The sequence below is a fragment of the Leptonychotes weddellii genome, chromosome 11, assembly GCF_054177405.1.
Source record: "Leptonychotes weddellii isolate Sample4059 chromosome 11, ASM5417740v2, whole genome shotgun sequence".
In the NCBI taxonomy this organism is placed as follows: Eukaryota; Metazoa; Chordata; class Mammalia; order Carnivora; family Phocidae; genus Leptonychotes; species Leptonychotes weddellii.
In genome coordinates, this window is record NC_138379.1 from 89,717,865 (window position 1) to 89,738,910 (window position 21,046).

The following is a 21,046-nucleotide window of genomic DNA, read 5'->3' on the forward strand; positions in this document are numbered from 1 at the left end:
CGGGGTGAGAGGAATTTGTATCATTATCACTGAAAGAAGCTCCCCAGTCTCGGTCACCTCGGGGCGTGGAGGAAAGATAGGGGAGGATGTGGTGTGTGTAGTCTCTCCCCCACATTTCTGCCGGACACCCGCCCACCTTGCGCCTCCCCCCGTCGCTGACCTTGTCCTGACTGCTCACACCACTCCCGTTTTTATTTCTCACCAATTATCGGGGCTTCGTCAGGGTAGATTTGTGCCCATGCAAATATAGATGCCTTCCCAGGTTTTTACCCGGTCTCCTTAAAGTCTCCAGTCTCCGAATATGACCTTTCCACTTAGAAGGATTTTATTAATTTGCAACTCCGCGATGGTCTCCAGGCCCTTACACTGCAATTAAGAGCATCAACTGTGTAATGTCAGAACGGCTCTTCGGCGTTCCTGAAACTTCAATATTGAAATGGGAGTTCATTTAAGTTGAAGGAAACAAAGGTTCCCGTGGCCACAATGTCAACAAATACTGAGTAATGGCCCCAGCTCACCAGAGAACTAAAGCCCGGCGTGTGATATTTTTTTTAAAGCACTAACTGACAAGTCATGAAATAGTTGAATTATTTTATACCATAAAGTGAAGAGAGTCTACCAGTGAATTTGAAGAGAGGGCAAAAAGCACAGGAATTATAAGGAATGCATTATGTAGATTCACTTTGGAATATGAATAGCAGAAATTTTTACCAGAACGCATGCTCCAAACCAAAGTTTTTGCCATTGAATAAAGTAATTATCGTTCATTAATCTTCGCAAGGATCATGAAAATGTGTTTATGATCAGGCTCCCAAGTACTTGCAGCCATGATTATAAGAACAGATTTGTCATCCCAAATAAGCAGATAATCTTCCTGTTTAATGAGCCTCTCTTCTTGGAGATCAAAATGCATTATGGGAACCTCAAAAAAAATGATGTTCCAAACACCATTTGTTACTTCTAGGTTTATCCACTGTGATTAAACTTTTAAAAAAAGCGTTTCTTCTACCTTATCCTTTTCCTCTCTTTTGAATTTCTTGCTCGTGAATCTAATTTCAAGCAATGCCTATGATGCCAAATAGAGATCCCAGAGTTTATTTCTCCTCCTCATCTCCTTTGCTATCATTCACAATATGCCACTGACCTGCTGCAGCACACAGAGGAGAAAGATACGACGGCAGGGCAGCAGGGAGAAGGAAACGCTCTGCACCTAACAGTCAAGGGTTTGAACCCCTCTTCTACCGACAATTACAAGAAAGTGTGTTTCATTTCTCAGCCACAGCTTCCTCGCCTGTAAAAGGGGGTAGGGTGGTTTCAATGATACAGTCGATATAAAACGTGGGTGTTCAACAATAGGGACTCACCTGCCCATGTCTTCTTATCCCTCTGTCTCCAGGAGGGTTCCCAGGATCAGCAGGCAGAGAAAGCACCTGTCACAGGCATAGAATGCACCTGTCCCCAGTCCAACTTTTATCACCTTGTTGGTTGCTATATCAGGGCTCCTGACAGTGGAAATGCACTGCCCGTGACCTAGCAAGGGACGTAGGAGGTCTTTAGTTGGTACCTGATTTGTCTGAATTCTTGAAGCACTCGGACTCTACACACTCTTATTTTGTATCATGGGTTAATTGCTTTGTGTTTCCAGTGGGACTAAAGTTTCTGGTCAGCATGGATTGGGTCTTACAGTGTTGAATTCTTTTAAAGACTAACATCCCATCAGCAAACTCAGCCATAAATACTATTTTTTATATAGATAATATTTCCTTCATTTTGTTACATTGTGAATTAGTTGTACTGTTTAAGGTAATGGTCCTGTAGTTTTTTTAGAGACCAAATAACAGTGTGTTAATTGAGATAGACATTTAATTCTTTCTCGGTAAGGATGCTGAGTGATAGGCAATCCAAGGGTGTTGGTAACTCTACTTCTTACCTGGTTGTTCCCAACTGTCCCCAAAGTGATGACTCCATCCACGTGGCTGAAACAGGCTCACCACCAATGGGAAGAAGAAAAAAGAAGTGGAAGTCAAGGAGCTTCTAAGAACCTGACCACAAACTTGCACACGTTACTCATTCTCACTCTCTATTGAACAGAACTTGATCAATGGCCACACTTAGCTGCAAGAGAAGCTGAAATATATATTATCTAGCGGCTGGAGGGAGAGAGAAGGGGAAGAGCATGTGCCTAAATAAAACCTGAGGGTTCTAGGACAGAGAGAAAGAAAGGAAAAGTGGAGCGTGGGGGCAATTAGTAATCTCTGTCACACTTGTCATATTTGAAATCAAAGGATGGCATATAAAATTCTAGATTATTGACTTCTTTAAAAAAGTAGATCTGACAACACAGGGATCAAATTTCAATGTAAAATAATGATTAGATGGCTCTGAGTATCAGCTGCTCCTTTCAGGAAGCTTTGTCTTAGCCCCTTATACATATCTGATACTTAGTTTCCAATTATGCATTCGCATCATTGCCAAGTCTCTGTAGGCATAAGCCTTCTAATGGACCGCCTAGTGTGCAGGGGCCCTCCACACACCAAGCATTCTCCCTACACTTTCTCCTTTTATCCTCAGCAATTTTGCAAGGATAAAAGCAATATTCTTTACTCTGTAGTATAACTGAGTAAATTAAGGCTCAGAAAGGTTGAATAACTAGCTAAGCTTATCTAGAAAGTGTCAAAATAAAAAAAAAGTAAACCCAAACCTTTTTCTGTCTGACTCAAATGTCCGGGCTGGAAAGCAGGTGACAAGGGATGTCCAAAGAGAGAATTCGAATGTGTCAATTTACCATTTTCTTTGTTCAACTTCCTTCTTTCTCGCCCCCACGGTATCGTTAATCTTGACTCTTCCGACAAATGAACTCTGTTAGGTGATTAATTGGCCTTAGAGGAGTACATCTCAGACCACCGTACCGAGGGACCATGAACCTGCTTGGACTAGAGGACATGATGGAAATTCTCAACCCTCTGAAAGGTCCCGAGGTTTTCGGTGAAAAGCCAGCAGAGCACGTTCCCAGGTAGTTCCCAAACAGACCCTGCACTGTCCACTCTGATGCCTCCCCTCTCCTTGGTCCCCTCTGTTATTCCAACTTGCTAGCCACTGCCCTTCAGGGCTCAGGACAAATCCAGCCCCTTCAATGGTCTCCTGCCCTGTCTCTTAGGACTTTCAGTTCTCACTGTTGACTCTCAGCAAGCCACTCACATCCATCCCTCCTATCTCCCAAACTAGAGAGCAAGCTAGCATCACTGAGCTCAGTGCCCGACACAGAGCAAATCCTCAGTAAATCCATGGTAACTGATTAATGTTGTTAGATTAGATTTCTTTAAATGTCCTATCTAAAAAAAAAAATCAAATTAAAAAAATCTATAGCCTTGGTTTAGTGCTTTCTGTTCATAGCTTTTTTTAAAGATTTTATTTATTTATTTGTTTGAGAGAGAGACAGAGAGAGCAGGAGTGGGGGGAGAGGCAGAGGGAGAAGCAGACTTCCCCCTGAGCAGGGAGCCCAATGTGGGGCTCTATCCCAGGACCCTAAGATCATGATCTGAGCTAAAGTCAGATGCTCACCCAACTGAGCCACCCAGGCAGCCCTGTTTATAGCTTTATACATTACCATTTCTCCTTTTCCTCTGATAACTTCATGGTCACTGTGGGATGGGAAGCAGTGCAGAAGGAGTCAACGAGCATTTGCCTAAGTATCACTGGATCAAACCTTTAGCCTTGGCTCCCTTCATTCATTCATGAATTCATTCTTTCTACATTACTGGGCACAAACACACTGTGTGTCAGGCCTTGAGACAGACACAGGGAAGAACAAGATGGCGTTCTACCCTCAAGAACATCCCATTTTAGTGTGAGAAGGACACCCAAAAAAGGCAATTATATTACCGGGCAGAGAGGGCTCTGTCAGAGGAGAGGGAAGGAATCTCAAAATCAAGCTATGTGAAAGAGACTGTGCCTCTGTGCCTTGGTTTTCCCGCACACCAAAACAGAAATAACTATAGTCCTACCTTTGCCAGGCTTTATGCAATGAAATGAAGCAAAGTATTGGATTCGTAAGATATCACTGTGGTGCCCCTGAGTGGCTCAGTCGGTTAAGCGTCCAACTCTTGATTTTAGCTCAGGTCATGATCTCAGGGTTGTGAGATCGAGGCCTCTGTCGGGCTCTGTGCCAGGCATGGAGCCTGCTTAAGATTCTCTCCCTCTCCCTCTGCCCCTCCCCGCCTCTCTCTCTTAAAAAAAAAAAAGAAAAAGAAAAAGAAAAAAAGAAGATATCATTATGGAAATTTTCAGTTTTGTTCTTCCACCAGTCTTGACAACCTTCATTAATCTTTGTTGTTTGTATCCTTGTTTACCAAAAAAACAAAAAATAGCCAGTGACTCAGAGCTACATAACAATTAGAGATAAAGTTAATAAGAATCCAGATTTCTTAGCTGTTCTTTTTCAGCAATTGCTTACTGTTGAACTTGAAAGACCACTTTAAGTGAACGATAAATGGAAGCAAAAACTCATTGTCAGTATATTAAAAACATATATGTGCAGAGAATTCACATTTATTTTTAGATATTAAATTTGGGATAAGAGCACTTTTAGTCTGGAGGGTGGGAGACGGAGAGCAGCGGTGTCCCCAGCCCATTGCTGGTCTTCTTGAAGGATTCTGAGCGCCATGAGGACTGTGGCACAAGAGAGCTGGGAGGAGTAGAAGGATGGTCCTGATTTGTTTGTTTTTCTTTACATCAAGATACTGGTGAGCATCTAGAAAGTCTTAGAAAAATTAACAGTAACTACTATTTACTGAGTACTTACTAAGTGCCATGTGGTACTATGAGTGCTTGTATGTATTCCTTTATTATTTTCTCATTTATTTCTCACAACGACCTTATGAAGTACATTCTACTGTTAACCTCATTTTACAGAGGAGAGAACCAAAGGATCCTTGACTAGAGAAAACCCTCTGCTAACTTACATGGTCATTGTTTGAACCATCCTCTTGCCCAAAGCAAGGTGGGGAGAAAAAGAAAGGATTATTTTCACTGACCTTCTCCCCAAAATGTGGAATAAAGAGAACACACAGAGGAGGAGAATGCCTGAGCAAATGCAATAGAAACTTCCCCTACCAAACATCCTAGCATCCAACACGTCAGAGTATAGTCCCGTGAGGATAGCAAGGGAAAAGCAACCAGCATAATACGAAACTCATCAAGAGAAAAGCAGCACAGACCTGTGAGAAATGTTCCTGCTTCCTGCCACTCACAATTGACTCATGGGAAAAGGGAAAAATGTGGAGCTCTTGGGTGCCAATTATGTATTGTTGAAAACTGAAAACTAACAATGGTATTCACTCAAAAATCCATGAACTGACACGAGTCAGTTCTATGAGTGTAACAAGCACTGGCTAAATACTTCAAAATTTATTCTAATTAAAAAAATATATTATCATTTAAATCAAACCTGGGTACTGCTAATTGTTCTGTGACTCACTCAAAGTATGCTTTGGGCAAATTTCATTTCACTTATTTTCCCCTCCAATAAGCTGAGAATCTTGATTGTATCCACTGGAGCCTGTCACAGATAGGGGCTTGATGAGGAAAGGAAATAATGAATAATGGAGGAGTCTGAAGGGCGATACCTCGTTCTCAGCCTCCCATTTAGGAAGGAAAACTCCAAGATGCAACAAAGTCATCAAATTAATGGTCTGACCTGCATTGTGTGTAATAAAAACAGGCTGTGAAGTATGTCCCACTGGGACTATCGAGGACTATCAATTCCTGCTCTTGCAGGCAGCAGGCTAATTCCTCCAAACCCTGTTCAGACTCGATAGTGCGTTTGTTCATGGTAGCCCTGTTCCCCCAAGAGATGCCAAGCCCCCCACACATAGCTATGCAGAAACCGCTCCTCTGCCTCACATCTCAGAGGAAATAGAGGCCTCTTTCCTAAAGGGGAGCAGTTCTTTCTTTTTTTTTTTAATTAGTTTGGTATCTGAATATAGTTGACACACAATGTTACATTAGTTTCAGCTGTACAACATAGTGATTCCAAAAGTTTATACAGTATGATACACTCACCACAAAGAGAGCCCCATCTGTCTCCACACAATGCTATCACAATGATCATTGACTGTATTCCTTCTGTGCCTTATTCATTCCGTATGTGGGAGCCTGTATCTCCCTCTCCCCTTTGCCCATTTTGCCCATCCCCTTACTCCCTCCCCTCTGGCAACCGTCAGTTTATTCTCTGTGTTTCCAGCTCTGATTCTGTTTTTCTGTTTATTCGTTTGTGTGGGGTTTTGTTTTGTTTTGTTTTGTTTTTTTAGATTCTACATATGGAGAGCAGTTCTTTCAATCAACAGACATTCACTGAACATGTACCTGGGGCCAACTACTCTGAATTCAAAGGCCGTCTCTTTTCTCCAGCAACTTACAAACTACTAAGACAGAATCATGGGAATGAAATGATAATGAAATGTGATTAGCACAACAGAGGTAAGTACCAGAGTCACAGGGAATAGAAAGCGAAGGTAACACAAACCACACTGTGGGAAAGGGACAAGGGAGAGTGTCAGGAAAGACTTCTCCAGCTAATGTGAGTCATGTCTGAACTGGGTTGTAAAGGATAATCAAGAGCTGTATTCTCTGCTCATCGATAAGATCACTGAAGGAAGGACCAGGTTTGGTTCAGAGCTGTATTTATAGCCACTAGCATTTTGCCTGAGACATTTACTGAACATATGAAAGAAAAAAGGGAGGAAAAAGTGGGTCTATTTATTTCATAGGCAGGGAGAAGGGAGACAGCAGATGTCCTTGGACTTGCTTACCCGTGTTCTCTGAAATCGGCCCGTCCGTCACATCGGCCCTGTACTAACAACAATATTACCTTTCTGTAGCTTGCTCCTGGCCCCTAGACTTTGCTGATTGGTCCAGAAAGGGGTCATTGACACAAAATGGACCAATCAGAGTACCTTCCTTGGAATTTAGAATTGGGACCCAGAAAGAAAAAACTTGAGCCTCTCGTTATAGATGAGTGTATAGCTTCTAACCTTGGGAGCTGCAAGGCGGCCATGTCTTCCACCGTGTAAACAGGGGGCAAAGGGAGCCAGTCGGCAGAAAGCAAGAACGAGGTGGGTGTGCAAAGAAAAGCCGAGATGAGAAACAAGGAGAAACGGGAGACAGGAAATACTACCTGAATTTCTACCCCCTCCCAGTCCTGGTTCCTGAGGCCCTGTTACAACACCGCCTTTGAGTTCAAGTCCCCCCATCTGTCTTTCCAGTGAATTTTCTCTCTCTCTCTCTCTTTTTTTTTAATCTAAGCCAGCTTTGCTCGGTTTTTAAACTTTGGAACCAAAGGCATGTTATCCAGTGACAGTGGAGTGGAATGGGAGGATTCCAGAAGGCTTAGGGTGAGCAAAAGCACTGAGGTCCTAAAGGCCTGGTTGTTTGAAGATGAGGAGACGGAGTCTGGTCCTGCCTTAGCCAAGACAAAGGAATAAGGTCTTGGGATGCTAGAAAATCCTAAGAAAAAAAGGGACCAGATATGATGGAAATAGATCCACCTTCCTCTGGAAATTCCTATGTTTGGAATGTGCCTAAGAAACACAGTAAGGAAACCTGAGAGGCGAGTTCGAGTTCCATCCAGCGAAAGGTGTAAATGAAAATCTTCCAGGGACCTGCACTGTTTAGGCTTTGAGACTAACAAAGCTTAAAAATTTGGCAAGGGGGAGTATGAACAGAGAATGCATATCAGCTCTGAAGAGAGACTGACACACAAAACTAGGACAACTTTTTGTTCATTTACAATGAGATGTAGTGATCACAAGCCACAAATACGTGGTCTGTCTCATGGGACATCCATAGGATCTGATCACAGGACCATAGTGTCTTCCTACACACCGATCAGAATTTACCAAATGCATCCCTACACTCTCCACACAGATCTTAATTTTCCACGATGCTCTTTTGGACTTTCTCAATCACATTAGAAATCTCTAAGTAGCTCCTGGTACATTTTCAGTCTTCTACTATTGGCAGAATCTCATGGCCCAAGGTACAGAACAAATATCCCAGTGTCTTCCTATCCTTTCATACTATGGAAACACAGTGTGGTCTCATCTCCTAGAAACACCAACTCAGTATTTCACACGCTGAATAGATACGTAGGGTGGAGTTCATTGGCTTTACAAAATAGCATGACAAAAATGAAACTTTTTGCAAAGGATTGGGCTTTAAGATCTCTTCAACCTGCCTGCTTCTCTAGCGCAATAAAACACCACATGTTTTTTCCCAAACGGCACTTACACATACCCTCCTAGGAATACATTTATTGTAGGTGAAGGGTTTGACGGCACAGGGAGAAATGTGAACCAAGTGATCTCTCTTGGCTTTAATAATTCACTGCTTAGTGTTATGTATGCCCATGTGATCAAAGACCTGGGTATTGAGCCTACACTCCACAACATCCCAGGCCCATAAATAAAGCATCCTCTGCTCTCAGTCCAGGAGGCAGTTATTGATCTGGGCTGTGATCTTTTCCTACCTGACTTTCTGAGGATTTCTAAAATAGCTCACCTTGGGGCGCCTGGGTGGCTCAGTCGTTAAGCGTCTGCCTTCGGCTCAGGTCATGATCCCAGGGTCCTGGGATCAAGTCCCATATCCGGCTCCCTGCTCAGTGGGAAGCCTGCTTCTCCCTCTCCCACTCCCCCTGCTTGTGTTCCTGCTCTCACTATCTCTCTCTCTGTCAAATAAATAAATAAAATCTAAAAAAATAAAATAGCTCACCTTAGGGGAATTAGAGACTCAAGTACTTTTCTTTTGTCCTTTGACCAATAAAAAAAATTACCAACACCTTGCAAAAGATAAATTCTGACAGAAGAAACATCAGCATTTTCTGTGATGGCCAGACAACTGACCAGGTGTCTTTGCCCGCAAGCTAAGAGACAAAAGGAACAATTGATAATCCTTGACCACCAAGGCCAGCTTGCTCTATCAGGAGGTGGGCTTCAGATGACAGCTCTGGGATCTTGATCGGCCAAAAACTAGGGCATGTAATCTCCGTGGATCAGAACAGAAGAAGAGATGCTCTGGTACAGAAGTTCTCCCTCTCCAGACACTCAGTTGCCCATTTTGGATCTCTGACTGAAAATGTAGATTTTAGTCCTAGCTCCACTGCCTATGTGACTTTGGAGAAGTCCCACTGTTTCTCAGGAGCCCAGGATCTCCATTCGTTAGGTACCAGTGATTGGCCACTCAGGAAGCATTCCAACCCCCTTCTCTCTGATTGCTTCCAACGATGGAGGCTACAAATGTTGAATTCACACTGTCCTGCCTTCCTTGCAGTCAGGGATCTATGAAACATATGGGGAAATTGGCTGGGAGAATTCTGGATAAGAGTTTCATCCTTGAAAAGCAGAGATGGTCTAATATAGGACTATTATTCAAAATATACAAAGAACTCTTAAAACTCAACAATGTGAGGGCGCCTGGGTGGCTCAGTCGTTAAGCGTCTGCCTTCAGCTCAGGTCATGATCCCAGAGTCCTGGGATCGAGCCCCGCATCAGGCTCCCTGCTCAGCAGGAAGCCTGCTTCTCCCTCTCCCACTCCCCCTGCTTGTGTTCCCTCTCTCACTGTCTCTCTCTGTCAAATAAATAAATAAAATCTTTAAAAAAAAAAAAAAAAACTCAACAGTGTGAAAAACAAACAACCCAATTGAAAAATGGGCCAAAGACCTTAACAGACACCTCACCAAAGATATATAGATGGCAAAAACACTTATGGAAATATGCTCCACATCATATGTCATCAGGGAAATGCCAGTTAAAACAACAATGAGATACCACTCCATGCCTACTAGAATAGCCAAAATCTGAACATTGACAATGCCAAGTGTTGATGAGCATGTGGAGCAACAGGAACTCTCATTCATTGCTGGCGGGAACACAAAATGGTAAAGCCACTTTGGAAGACAGTTTGGTGGTTTCTTCTAAACTAAACATACTCTTTCCATGCAACCCAGCCATCACACTCCTTGGTATTTACTCAAAGGAGTTGAAAAGTTATGTCCATGTTTATTAGCATCTTTCTTCATAATTGTCAAAACTTGGAAGCAACCAAGATGACCTTCGGCAGGTGAATGTATAAATAAACTGTGTTACAACCAGACAATGTAATATTATTCAGCACTAAAAACAGCTGTTGAGCCATGGAAAGATATAGAGGAACTTGCAATGCTTATTACTAAGTGAAAGAAGTCAACCTGAAAAGTCTACATTCTATATGAGTCCCACTATGTAGCATTCTAGAAAAGGCAAAACTATGGAGAAAATAAAAAGATCAATAGTTGCCAGGGGCCAGAGGCCAGGAGAGGGATAAATAGGCAGAGCACAGAGGATTTTTAGGGCAGTGAAAATACTATGTATGATACCATAATAATGGATACATGTCATTACACATTCGTCCAAGTTTATAGAATGGACACCAATAAGAGTGAACTGTAATGTAAACTATGATCTTTGGGTGATTGTGATGTGTCCATATATGTTTATCAATTGTAATGCATATTCCACTCTGGTGAGTGATACTGATAATGCAAGAGGTCATGCATGTGTGGGTCAGAGGATAAACCCACTCTTAAAAAAAAAAAAAAAAAAGTGTCTGGGCGCCTGGGTGGCTCAGTCAGTTAAGCATCTGCCTTTGGCTCAGGTCATGATCCCAGGGTCCTGGGGTCGAGTCCCACATCGGGCTCCCTGCTCCTTGGGAGCCTGCTTCTCCCTCTCCCCCTGCTCATGCTTGCTCTCTCTCACTATCTCTCTCTCTCTCAAATAAATAAACAAAATCTTTTAAAAAGAACAGTATCTTATTAAAAAATTAAAAAATAAAAATAAAGTCTGTTTTTTTTAAGATTTTATTTATTTATTTGACAGAGAGAGACACAGCGAGAGAGGGAACACAAGCAAGGGGAGTGGGAGAGGGAGAAGCAGACTCCCTGCCGAGCAGGGAGCCTGATGTGGGCTCGATCCCAGGACCCGGGATCATGACCTGAGCTGAAGGCAGACGCTTAACGACTAAGCCACCCAGGCACCCCAAAAAATAAAAATAAAGTCTTAACATAAAAGAAAAAAACCAGAGACACAAAGAGAAAAACACTCACCACTTCCAAATACCCTCTTGATTCCTCTTTAGACCTTTTGTAAGAGATGTGATGCTGGAACTGAAGCGGAGGACATTGCCATGCATGGACAGGACAGAGGGCTAAGACTGGAGGAACCTGCATGTTTGGGGCCAAGGAAACCACCTAGACTACAACTTCCTCCAGATTTCCTGTTAAGTATCTGACACATGTCCTTATGATGTAAGACCTGGCTGGTAGGTGTTCTGTTCCTTGCAGCCAAAAGTATCCCAATGGATATATACATCTGTAAATTAAAAGGGTCAGACTATTGTCTCTATGGTTCATTCTCCCTGTCAAATTTCTAAGGTAATTTTTGTGTCCGTTCTTACACCCTCAGAGTCTCTTGCCTTGGCTGGCTCACCCATGAAGAATAAGTATAGCCATGCAGTTGCCAAAAGTATTTCTTCAAAATGATAAACTGATAAAAATTGCATTGCTTCTCCTATTAGAAGGTGGAGCCTCTCACCCACCAATGGCAGAATACGACTTTCGCAGAGCAGTTAAGGGTGCGTTTGCACCGATGAGCATCCATATACCCTGGCACGTGATAGGGTCCATTGGTAAAACAATGGGAATACTGGAGATTGGACCATGGCATTAACAAAGTGAGCATATACCTACTGGGCTGGGTTTGAAGAGCATTGGTAAAATGTCTCCATGCCACATAACTCACTTTCCACCAAATGTTAAGCATTTTTGTCACCAGAGTCTTCTAAAAACATAGCAATAGAAGTAATACATAAGCTTGAAAACTTCGAAGCCCTGAGGAGATGGAAGGCAGAGCAGATGGGTTCTTGGAAATGATTAAGGGCAGTAAAAAGACCATAGACTTTAGAGCTATGAGTCCTTGTTCTACCACATAATAACTGTGTATCTTGAAAAAGTCATTTGAGCCCTCCAATAATTATTTATAAGATGTTTTCCCTGGCTTTCTTCACGGCTATTATGAGAAGCCAATAAGATCTTGTGTGCAAAACTCACGTTTGCACACTTTGCCAAGTGTGGATTTTTAGATTTTATGTATTTATTTGTCAGAGAGAGAGAGCACAAGCAAGGGTAGCTGCAGGCAGAGGGAGAAGCAGGCTCCCCGCTGAGCAAGGAGCCCGACGCGAGACTTGATCCCAGGACCCTGAGATCATGCATGACCTGAGCCAAAGGCAGGTGCTTAACCGACTGAGCCACCCAGGCGCCCCGCCAGAGGCTATCGTTCTTAGTGAGGAATAAGTGAAGTGCAGGGGGATAGCCAATGGGCACCAAGAACCTTGGGGGACTGCGGGTATATCCCAAGGCAAACAACCACTGCTTAAGTCTGCTTAGTCTCAGGTGAGCCTTCCCTGGGCTGGTTTCGCTCTGTGTCCAGCCATACAGCCTATTCAGGGGTTAATCCCAGACCCTGCCTAAGCAGCCCCACTCTTCAAATAACAGGCCACCTGAAAGCTACCTTAACAACCGTAGATACTGGAAGTACCCCCAGCGCAGGGCTGCTTCCTCCTCCTGTGTGGTTGAGGCTGTTTCCAAAGGCATGCAAGCTGTAGTCCTCACGGGAGACTGAGCTGTACGGCCAGATGGGATAGAAAAGAGGAGGAGGATACAGATCAGCAAACACTGGTGAGAGGCTCAGCTATAAACCAGCCATGCACTGCCAGGCAAGTCAGCTCACCTCTCCGACCCTCAGTCTGCACATCTCTGGTATGGGCCAGTAATACCTGTTCTGCTTGCTTCTCGAGAGAACTCTGAAGCTACAGTGACGTCATGGAGGGAAAAGTGAGTTGAACATCGGAAAGCAACGCACAAATGTAAAATGTCCCTGGGGCAGTGGGCAGTCGTGGTGAAGACGGTGGGCTTGGAAGTTCAACGCACCCAGGTTGTGCACTAGGTCTGACGTCCCCAGCTCAACGGCTCTAGGCAAGCTGCTCAGCCTCTTCGCACCTTGAGTCCTTACCTTTTACACGGAGCCCCTAACATCTACCGTTTAGCCTGTTGTAGCGATTAAAGGATGTCACTCCCTCAGCAAGCAGTTAATATATGTCACTAATAGTTGTAATAGTATTTGTTGCTATCATTATCATTACTATTATTACTATCACCCCCGTTCCCTCTTCACGTGGCAAGAATGAAACCCGCACAAGGCTCCTAACCTTACCTGGGTGTTCATTCCAAAAAGTCACATTGCCCCTGAAGGTTCTGGGATGGGGGCTGGGAGGATGAGTCCCAGGCTTGACCCTTGAGAAGACCAGGGTCCAGAAGCCCCTTCCTGACCAACGCTGCCCTGACAGATCCCTTGCTGAGTGAGGTTTTACAGCAAACCCCTGTGCTCTGATGAGGAACGCAATCTGCCAAAGCTCAATATTGCTCGTGCGGGGCTCCCTGCCCCGGAAAATCCACGCTGCGGTGCTGAGGCATCCAAGCCGGGCTTCACCCCTGCTGGTTCCGTGGTCCCCCAAAGGGAGCCTGGCATCTCCCTGCTGAGAGCTCAGCCCCAGCTCCTAGACAGGAAACCGGAACTCCAGTCCAGCCCAGACCCGCTGCCCTGCAGGGCATCCCTTCTGACCAGAGAGGCGAAGCTCAGCGTTTTTCTGCGTATTGATTTCCGGCACCGTGGGGAAAGGGCTGAGTCAGCCTCCAGTCATCCCTAGGAACGCACAACACCAGCGAAATGTCTTTATCTTTGGACCTAACACATTATAATTTTTCCCTATAATTACTTACCTGTCTCTCCCACTACACGATAAACTTCTGGAACAAAGGCATCCCTGTGTATTCATTTTTTATATTTTCAGGCACTGGCCCACAAAAATTCCCAGTTAGTGTTGACTTACCTACACTCTTGAATTGCCAATTCCTAAAATATGGATCCAGCATTCAGTATAAGGAAAGTCCAGTAAACTGCCCCTAAGACACTCCCAGACATGTGCTAGTCCCTCACTAGCCTCTCTTCACTCACCCAGCCAGTGGCCCCATTACAGAAAACAGTCAAAAAGCAAGAAAGTGGGCAGAGAAGGCCTCGGAGAAGCCATCCCTTCAACCACACTCTTTACCATATTATGAGCTCCATGCACCCATCTGGCAAAGCTACCCTAAAGCAATCCAATGTCCACCTTCTCATACCTACCCCTGAGCTCCAAGGGCTACGAGAGGCCACGGCCACAACCAGGCACAGCCTCCAACCCCAAGTGGGCTCCATAAAGCCAGCCAGGCTGGTATATTTCCAGGGTGAGAAGGCCCTTCTCCAGAACTGCTCTTCCAAGCTCCACCATGCCTCTGAAACCCTCAAGACATTACCTCTAATTTCACTGAGAAAATAGAAGCCCTGAGGCGAACTCTCTCAACTTCTGCCAACTTACTAGCCTTCCCTCCTGCATCTACCCCCTTTCTCCATCCTGGATCTAGCTCCCTCCCTTCCCCCTTCCCCCGTCTACCCCCTCCTTCTCCTTCAACTACAAAGGATAAGGAATCACTCCTCTCCTCTAAGACTGATCACTGCACTAAGTCCCGGGGTCCTTGCTCAGGGCCGTGGTATCTCTATTATCTGTACCATCCTTGACATTTCAGCATCTTATTTTCTACTGCGTCCTTCCCAGTAGCCTCTAACCTCATCAAGTCTCTTCTGTCACTGAAAAATAATACTAGCAACAACAAAGACAAACCAGCAAAACTTCTCGTTCACCTTGGTATTCACCCAAACACACTGAAAACTTGTGTTCACACAAAAATCTGCACATGGATGTTTCCAGCAGCTTTCTTCATAAATTGCCAAAACTGCAAGCCACCAAGATGTCGTCCAGTAGGTAAATGGATAAGTAAATGGTGGGACGTCCAGACAATGCAATATTATTCTGGACTAAAAAGAAAAGAGCTGTCAAGCCATGAAAAGACATGGAGGAAACTTCAATGCATATGACTTAGTGGCAGGAGCCAATCTGAGCCATGCTGTAGGGTTCCAATTCTATGACACTCTGGGAAAGGCAGAGCAATGGGGACAGTGAGATCAGTGGTTGCCAGATGTTAAGGGGGAAGGATGGGGGAATCAGAGAAGCACAGGGGATTTCTTGTATGATACTATGATGGTAGATACCTGTCATTATACATTACTCCAAACACATAGAGCGTATAACACCAATGGTGAAGCCTAATGTGAGCCCTGGACTTCGGATGATAATGACGGGTCAGTGGAGCTTCATCAGTGGTTTCAAATGTACCACACTGGCAGGGGATGTCAGGAACGGCAGAGGCCGTGCACGTGTGGGGTAGGGGGGCGATGGGAAATCTCGGTACCTTCCCTTCACTTTTGCTGTGAACTTAAAATTGCTGTAAAAATTAAAGCCTATTAAAACTATTTTAAAAAGCCTCATTCAGCCCTCAGTTGCAATTACCAGATAAGCAGGAATTAAAATAATTACAAATTTTGACAGGTTATGTGATGAAGGAATTAAAAAAAAAAAAAAAAGAGCCGTTGAGACAACACAGAATATGTTCACCATGCAGACTTCCAATAGCCTGGATCCTCTGACAGTTACCTTCACTCCAACAAAGTTAGGGCTAAGACAGGGCCGCGGACCTTAGGCCTCTGGGAATCCGTTAGTCTAAGCCACTATCTTAAGTCTCGTTACCTTCTGTCCCTACCAAAATCTGGTTTCTGACCATCTGAAGTGGAAGACCAAAATCTGGAACTGGTCGTATAATGTGGATTTAGTAGATATTCTCCTAACCAAGCCCTACTGGCTGCGCTGACAGGACCAATGTGCTCCAGGCTTTCTGTAGAGTGTACAGACGGTGGCCACAGGACCCTGAACACAGTGGTTAAACTTGGAGTACAGCCTCATTAACACATACTTCTCCCAGGTGACCTGTATGATTACGCTTTGTATAAAACATAAACTGTTTACCTATGGTAACTACAGGAATACCTTGTTTTAACACTTTGCTCACTTGGTGTCTCTGCATCACATTTTGGTGATTCTCGCAATAGTTCAAATGTTCTCACTATGATTATGTTTGTTATGATGATCTGGTGATTGGTGATGATGGGTCACTGAGAGTCAGATGATGGTCAGCATTTTTAGCAATGAAGTATTTTTTAATGAAGGGATATACATTTTTTAGACATAATGCTATCGCACAATTAATGGATTACAGTATAGTGTAAGCATAACTTTTATATGCACTGGAAAATTTAAAAAATGCCATTTGCTTTATTGCAGTATTCTGGAACCGAACCTGCAATATTGCTAAGGTCTGCCCCTATGTAATGTAATTAAATATTATTTTACATACTTAAATATTATATGAGCATATGTATATATACTTATATACTTTTATATACTTATATATTATAAACTGATTAAATATGAATGTGAAAAGAAAGACATTGGTTCCTAAAATGAAGTCAAATGCTTAAGAAAGACTAAGCCATTAAAAATTGCTGGTGAGGGGCGCCTGGGTGGCTCAGTTGGTTAAGCGTCTGCCTTCAACTCAGGTCATGATCCCAGGATCCTGGGATTGAGTCCTGCATCGGGTTCCCTGCTCGGCGGGAACAATGACCCATTCTAAAAGATAAGTTTCTTTCTGCGCGTTTGCTCTAAAAGACAGGGACACGGCTCACTGCCGCATCGACCTTGGTTTCTGCAGATCCTACTCAGTTATGCACTCAGCAAAACTCGTTGATCGCCGACAGTGAGCCGGGCACTGCGCAAGGCACAGGAGACAGGCCCAATCCCATCTCTCACATCCTCCCAGTCACGAGCCATACAAACGCTAAGAAGGTTGTCTCCAGCTCTGAAATAAGGCCTCCACAGGCAAGGCCAAGGCAAGTGATGCACCTTGAGTGCAAAATGTAAGGTGTCACACTCAGGCTGTTTGCCCACAGCCTCATGTAATCTCGAACCCGAGGCACCTTGCTTGCCATCAGTAGATTTCCCTCCCTGTGGGCAGGCTCCCCATTCCTCCTCCTGACCATGTTGAGTCTTTCAGCAGCTAGGCTTCCAGAATCTTCTTTCTTCCACTCCTTCCTAGCTCACTGCAAATCTCCAGGCTTTGTTTTGCCACACACGTGTTTGGTGGGCTTTGACATAGTTTGCACCTGAGAATAGATCTTAGAGTTTTGTCGAGCCATAAATTTGTCAACCTTACTACTCTTCCGTAAAAAAGAAATCGCTGGGTGTTTTATTTTTCAACAAAGAAATCAGCAAGCAAACCTTTTACTCTGAGGTGGTCAGGATTCAGCAAGTAGAGAGTCCTACACTTGTGTGAGTTTAAAGATGCTGGGGAAAATCTCCTGCTGGAAGAATCTGCTGGAGACAGGATAAAGCAGTCGTAAAGAGTTTAAAGACTGACGAGGAAGTAGTAAAGACCTGAGTTCGGTTTCAAGTTCTGACATTTGTTAGTTGGAGTAAGATATAAAAAAACGAGTAAGATATAACCCTTGCCATGGAGTGGCAGGCGGCTCATAAGGATGACAAACAGATGATCCCAACGGGACGAGCCAAGCACAGTGGTGGAGACGTGGGGGGAGGGGGGTGCAGGGGGAGACAAAAGGAGGAGGGGCACCTGAACAGAGTTTTACGGAAAGAATAGAAATTAGCTGTGAGTAGAAGAGGCAGAAGAGCAACCTAGGCAGAGGGGCCCTCAGGACTGCATTCAATTTTTCCGCTTTCTCCTCGTCTGCCTTGGCTTCTTCCCATGCTAGTGTGTCTGCTGGTTTTCTGTTCATTGCATTCGAGCTCAGCAAGAGTGGGACAGCATGGCCAGCCCCCACCAGGGCAGGACAGCCTATACTCACGCCAGGCCACAGAGGTGGATCCGTGTCAGATGCCTGTTCCCGGTTGAGTTACCTGCAAACAGAGCCAGGCGGGTAGGTTAGTTAAAGCACTGTAACATGCGCACAGCTGGCTTTGCTCAGAAGTTTCCACCCAGCGTCCTGAGCAAAGGCCCTGGGGTGGAAAAGCACTTCTGTTTGAACTGCCAGTGCTTGGCCATGTTGGAAAGGCAAGCTGGAAGAGGGGGTGTTGAAGGATGAAACTGGCCCAGGTCCTGGAGGCTTTTGTGCCCAGGATTGGGATATAGCAGAGATAAATCTCTGTCCACAAACTCAGATATGCAAGAAAATCACATTTCTGCAGGGACTTTAAAGCCAGTGCTTCAAGCCAATGCTGAGGCCCCTTCAAAAGGTGGCAGAAGAGTCCATCTCCATCAGTTGAGGTGCTTGTCCTTAGGGTTAAGCAAATACCCCAGGGTCCTCTGCAGAACCTCTGCATCGGGGAGGCACCTCTTGGACTTTGGTCATTGACCCACACGGGGAACCGCTAAAACACTTAGTGTTTGCCCCTGTAAATCTCTGCTTCCTTTTTGCTGAAGGCAAGCCCCTGCCCCGCCATCCCCCAGGGGGTGACAGAGTGTGAAGACGAATCCAGCTCCCCAACCCATACCCACTTCTCTCTCACACACAAGCAGGCTTGGAACATGGGTGCCCTCCTCCCAGAACACCAGCTCAGACCCCTCCTCTTTCCCACCCCCTCCGTCAGCCACGCATTTTCCAGAATGAAGCTGGGGTTTTAGAGGACCTGTTGGTCCCATTAGAGAATTCACTTATTAAACAGCCCGGCTAAGCGTAATTCATCACAGGATAACACGTCTAAAAGTGGGAAAATGAAAGCAAAGGACATCACTGTCCCAAGGAAGGCTGCGTGCCGTGGCCGAAATGAGAATCCATCACTGATGGAGATGGGGTTGAGCAGAGAGTGGCTGGCCCCGGGGGAGGTGTGAGATCAAGGAGGCAGGAGTGTCTTTCAGGATTGATTTGGCAGAAAAGGAGACAGCAGTATTTCAACAGGAGCCTTAGAGCAAACAGAAAAATCAGTTCTCTGGCCAAAACAAATGCAGAAGAAAAACTACATATTTGGAATACGTTTTTCCGTCAGGTAAGGGAGAAGCATGCAAGGGCCACAGAGCAAAGTTTTGCAAACAGGACAACCGTGAGTCATCATCATCAGAGCCTTCTCCCCTTCCACATCAGGAAGACCCAATTGTAGGAAGGGGATCTGAAGATCCGGGATCACCCCTCCATGGTTGTGTGCTCTCCTGCAGTGGACTTACACAGGCTGAGCCTCAGTGAATTGGCTATAAAATGGGAACAATAATCCCTCCCTCACAAGTTGCTATAGTTACAATGATCCTCTGCAAAGCTCTAAAACCAAGGCCTCTTATCTACTGTATGATTCCAACTTTACAACATTCTGCAAAAGGCAAAACGATGGAGTCGATAAAGAGATCAGTGGTTGGGGGCAGGGGGAGGATGAACAGGAACACAGGATTTTTAAGGCAGTGAAACTCTTCTGTATGATCCTCCAACGATGGACGCATGTCATTCTAGATTTGTCCAAACCCATAGAATGTACACCACCAACGGTGAACTCTAACGCAAACGGTGAACTTTGAGGGCTTATGATGTGCCAATGTAGGGTCACTGATTACAGCACATGTGGTCTCCTGGTGGGGATATTGATACCGGGGGGGCTGTGCACGAGTGGGGGCAGGAGGTATATGAGAAACCTCTGTGCCTTCCTCGCAATTTTGCTGTGAACTTAAAACTGCTCTAAAACTAAAATGTGTTCATAAATAATAAATAAATAAATAAAGCCTATCTTAAAAAAAAAAAAAGAGCCCAAAGTTAGTGTCACCAAACTCATTAGCATGTTAGTATGGGATGCTCTCCCTCTGAGCATGCATTCATGTCTGACACGGTCCCAGGGCTCATCCTTCTAGCCCCCATTCCAACATTGCCTGGCACCGAACAGGGGACAAGCCACTTGAACATGTCTCATCATGTGGCTTCCTCAAGGTCACACAGGTTTTTGTCTGGTTCGGGTGGAAGGAGCAGGCCTCTGAACTTAGGCACCTGCTCCGTCCCCTTGCAGATGGCTCAGAGATAGCTTCTACCCATTCCAACCCGGTGCCCGCCCCCAGGACTCCCGTCCCGGTATTCCAAGTGCTGGCCCTTCTTTCTTTAATATCTCCCTAGCCTGTCCCCACCCCCTGCAACTGACAGTCGCCGCAGAGACCACACATCCTTCCCTCTTGCTCCCCTGCCTGGGCTCACAGATACGTCCAGATGGGCCAGACTCCACCGAGCTCATACCAACCCACGGGGTTCTGCCCTGGGCTCTTCAGAGGCATCGTTCTGTTATAAATGCCCCTAAGGAAAAGCAATAATGGCATCACTATTGAACATCTATTACATACCAGGCACTTTTACATATTTTCTCAGAGAATTCTCACTATAGCTTTTGACTTAAGCTATAAGTCAAAAACCCACATGTCCATTTTCAAATGAGAAAACTGAGGCTCAGGAGGTTGAATCCCCAGGTGGCATTTAGAGGAGTCAGGATTCAAAGCAGGTCAGTCTGACTCCAGAGCCCATGCTCCAGTCCATCCCTGAAGCTCTCATAATTGAAACATTGTTCTCGCCCTATGTTCCTCCCAGCCCCTTTTGGTGAAAGGACTTCTCAGTCCTCCTGCCCAGACGTCCGCAGGAGACAAGCACTCGAGTTTCCCAGTCTCCATTCTGGGTCAACAACCTCCTTCCCTCAACAGATGGTGGGCAGGCCATCAGCCTACACCTTCCCTCCAGCTGCTATCACAGCCTGCTTTCCTCTATGCCCCCGGCATCCTTCCCAAGGCTCCAACACTCCTCTTAAAAATCCATTTAATTCCTTGGTCTCTAAGTTTCTCTAAGAGCTAGGGACCTCTGACTCTGCTCCACAGGAACCAGCAGGGACATAAGAATTCCAGACATCATCATTCCTCCACATATCTGCAAAGCATCACACCATGTCTCAGGCTCTCACTGCCCACATTCTTGATCCTTTCTCCACCTCTCTGGTGGATCTCTTGTGA

General features: G+C 45.0%; 2 protein-coding genes across 4 annotated transcripts in view; both read right to left on the reverse strand.

Moving 5' to 3' along the window:
- The window catches only part of LOC115944631 (uncharacterized), a 258,456-nt gene extending 251,482 nt beyond the window's left edge, over positions 1–6,974 (reverse strand). For 2 of the 3 annotated variants that reach the window (XM_081799540.1, XM_081799539.1), the window contains exon 1: positions 1,365–6,974. In XM_081799540.1, the coding sequence (XP_081655666.1) occupies positions 1,365–1,372 (8 nt within the window). In that variant the 5' untranslated portion in view covers positions 1,373–6,974. The remainder of the gene's footprint in view (positions 1–1,364) is intronic. The other variant, XM_081799537.1, reaches the window with a different exon arrangement.
- Positions 6,975–17,796: 10,822 nt separating this feature from the next.
- DDX10 (DEAD-box helicase 10) overlaps positions 17,797–21,046 on the reverse strand; it is a 288,714-nt gene continuing 285,464 nt past the window's right edge. Inside the window, exon 18 of the mRNA XM_081799536.1 lies at positions 17,797–17,985. Coding sequence (XP_081655662.1) covers positions 17,982–17,985 — 4 coding nt within the window. The 3' untranslated portion in view covers positions 17,797–17,981. The remainder of the gene's footprint in view (positions 17,986–21,046) is intronic.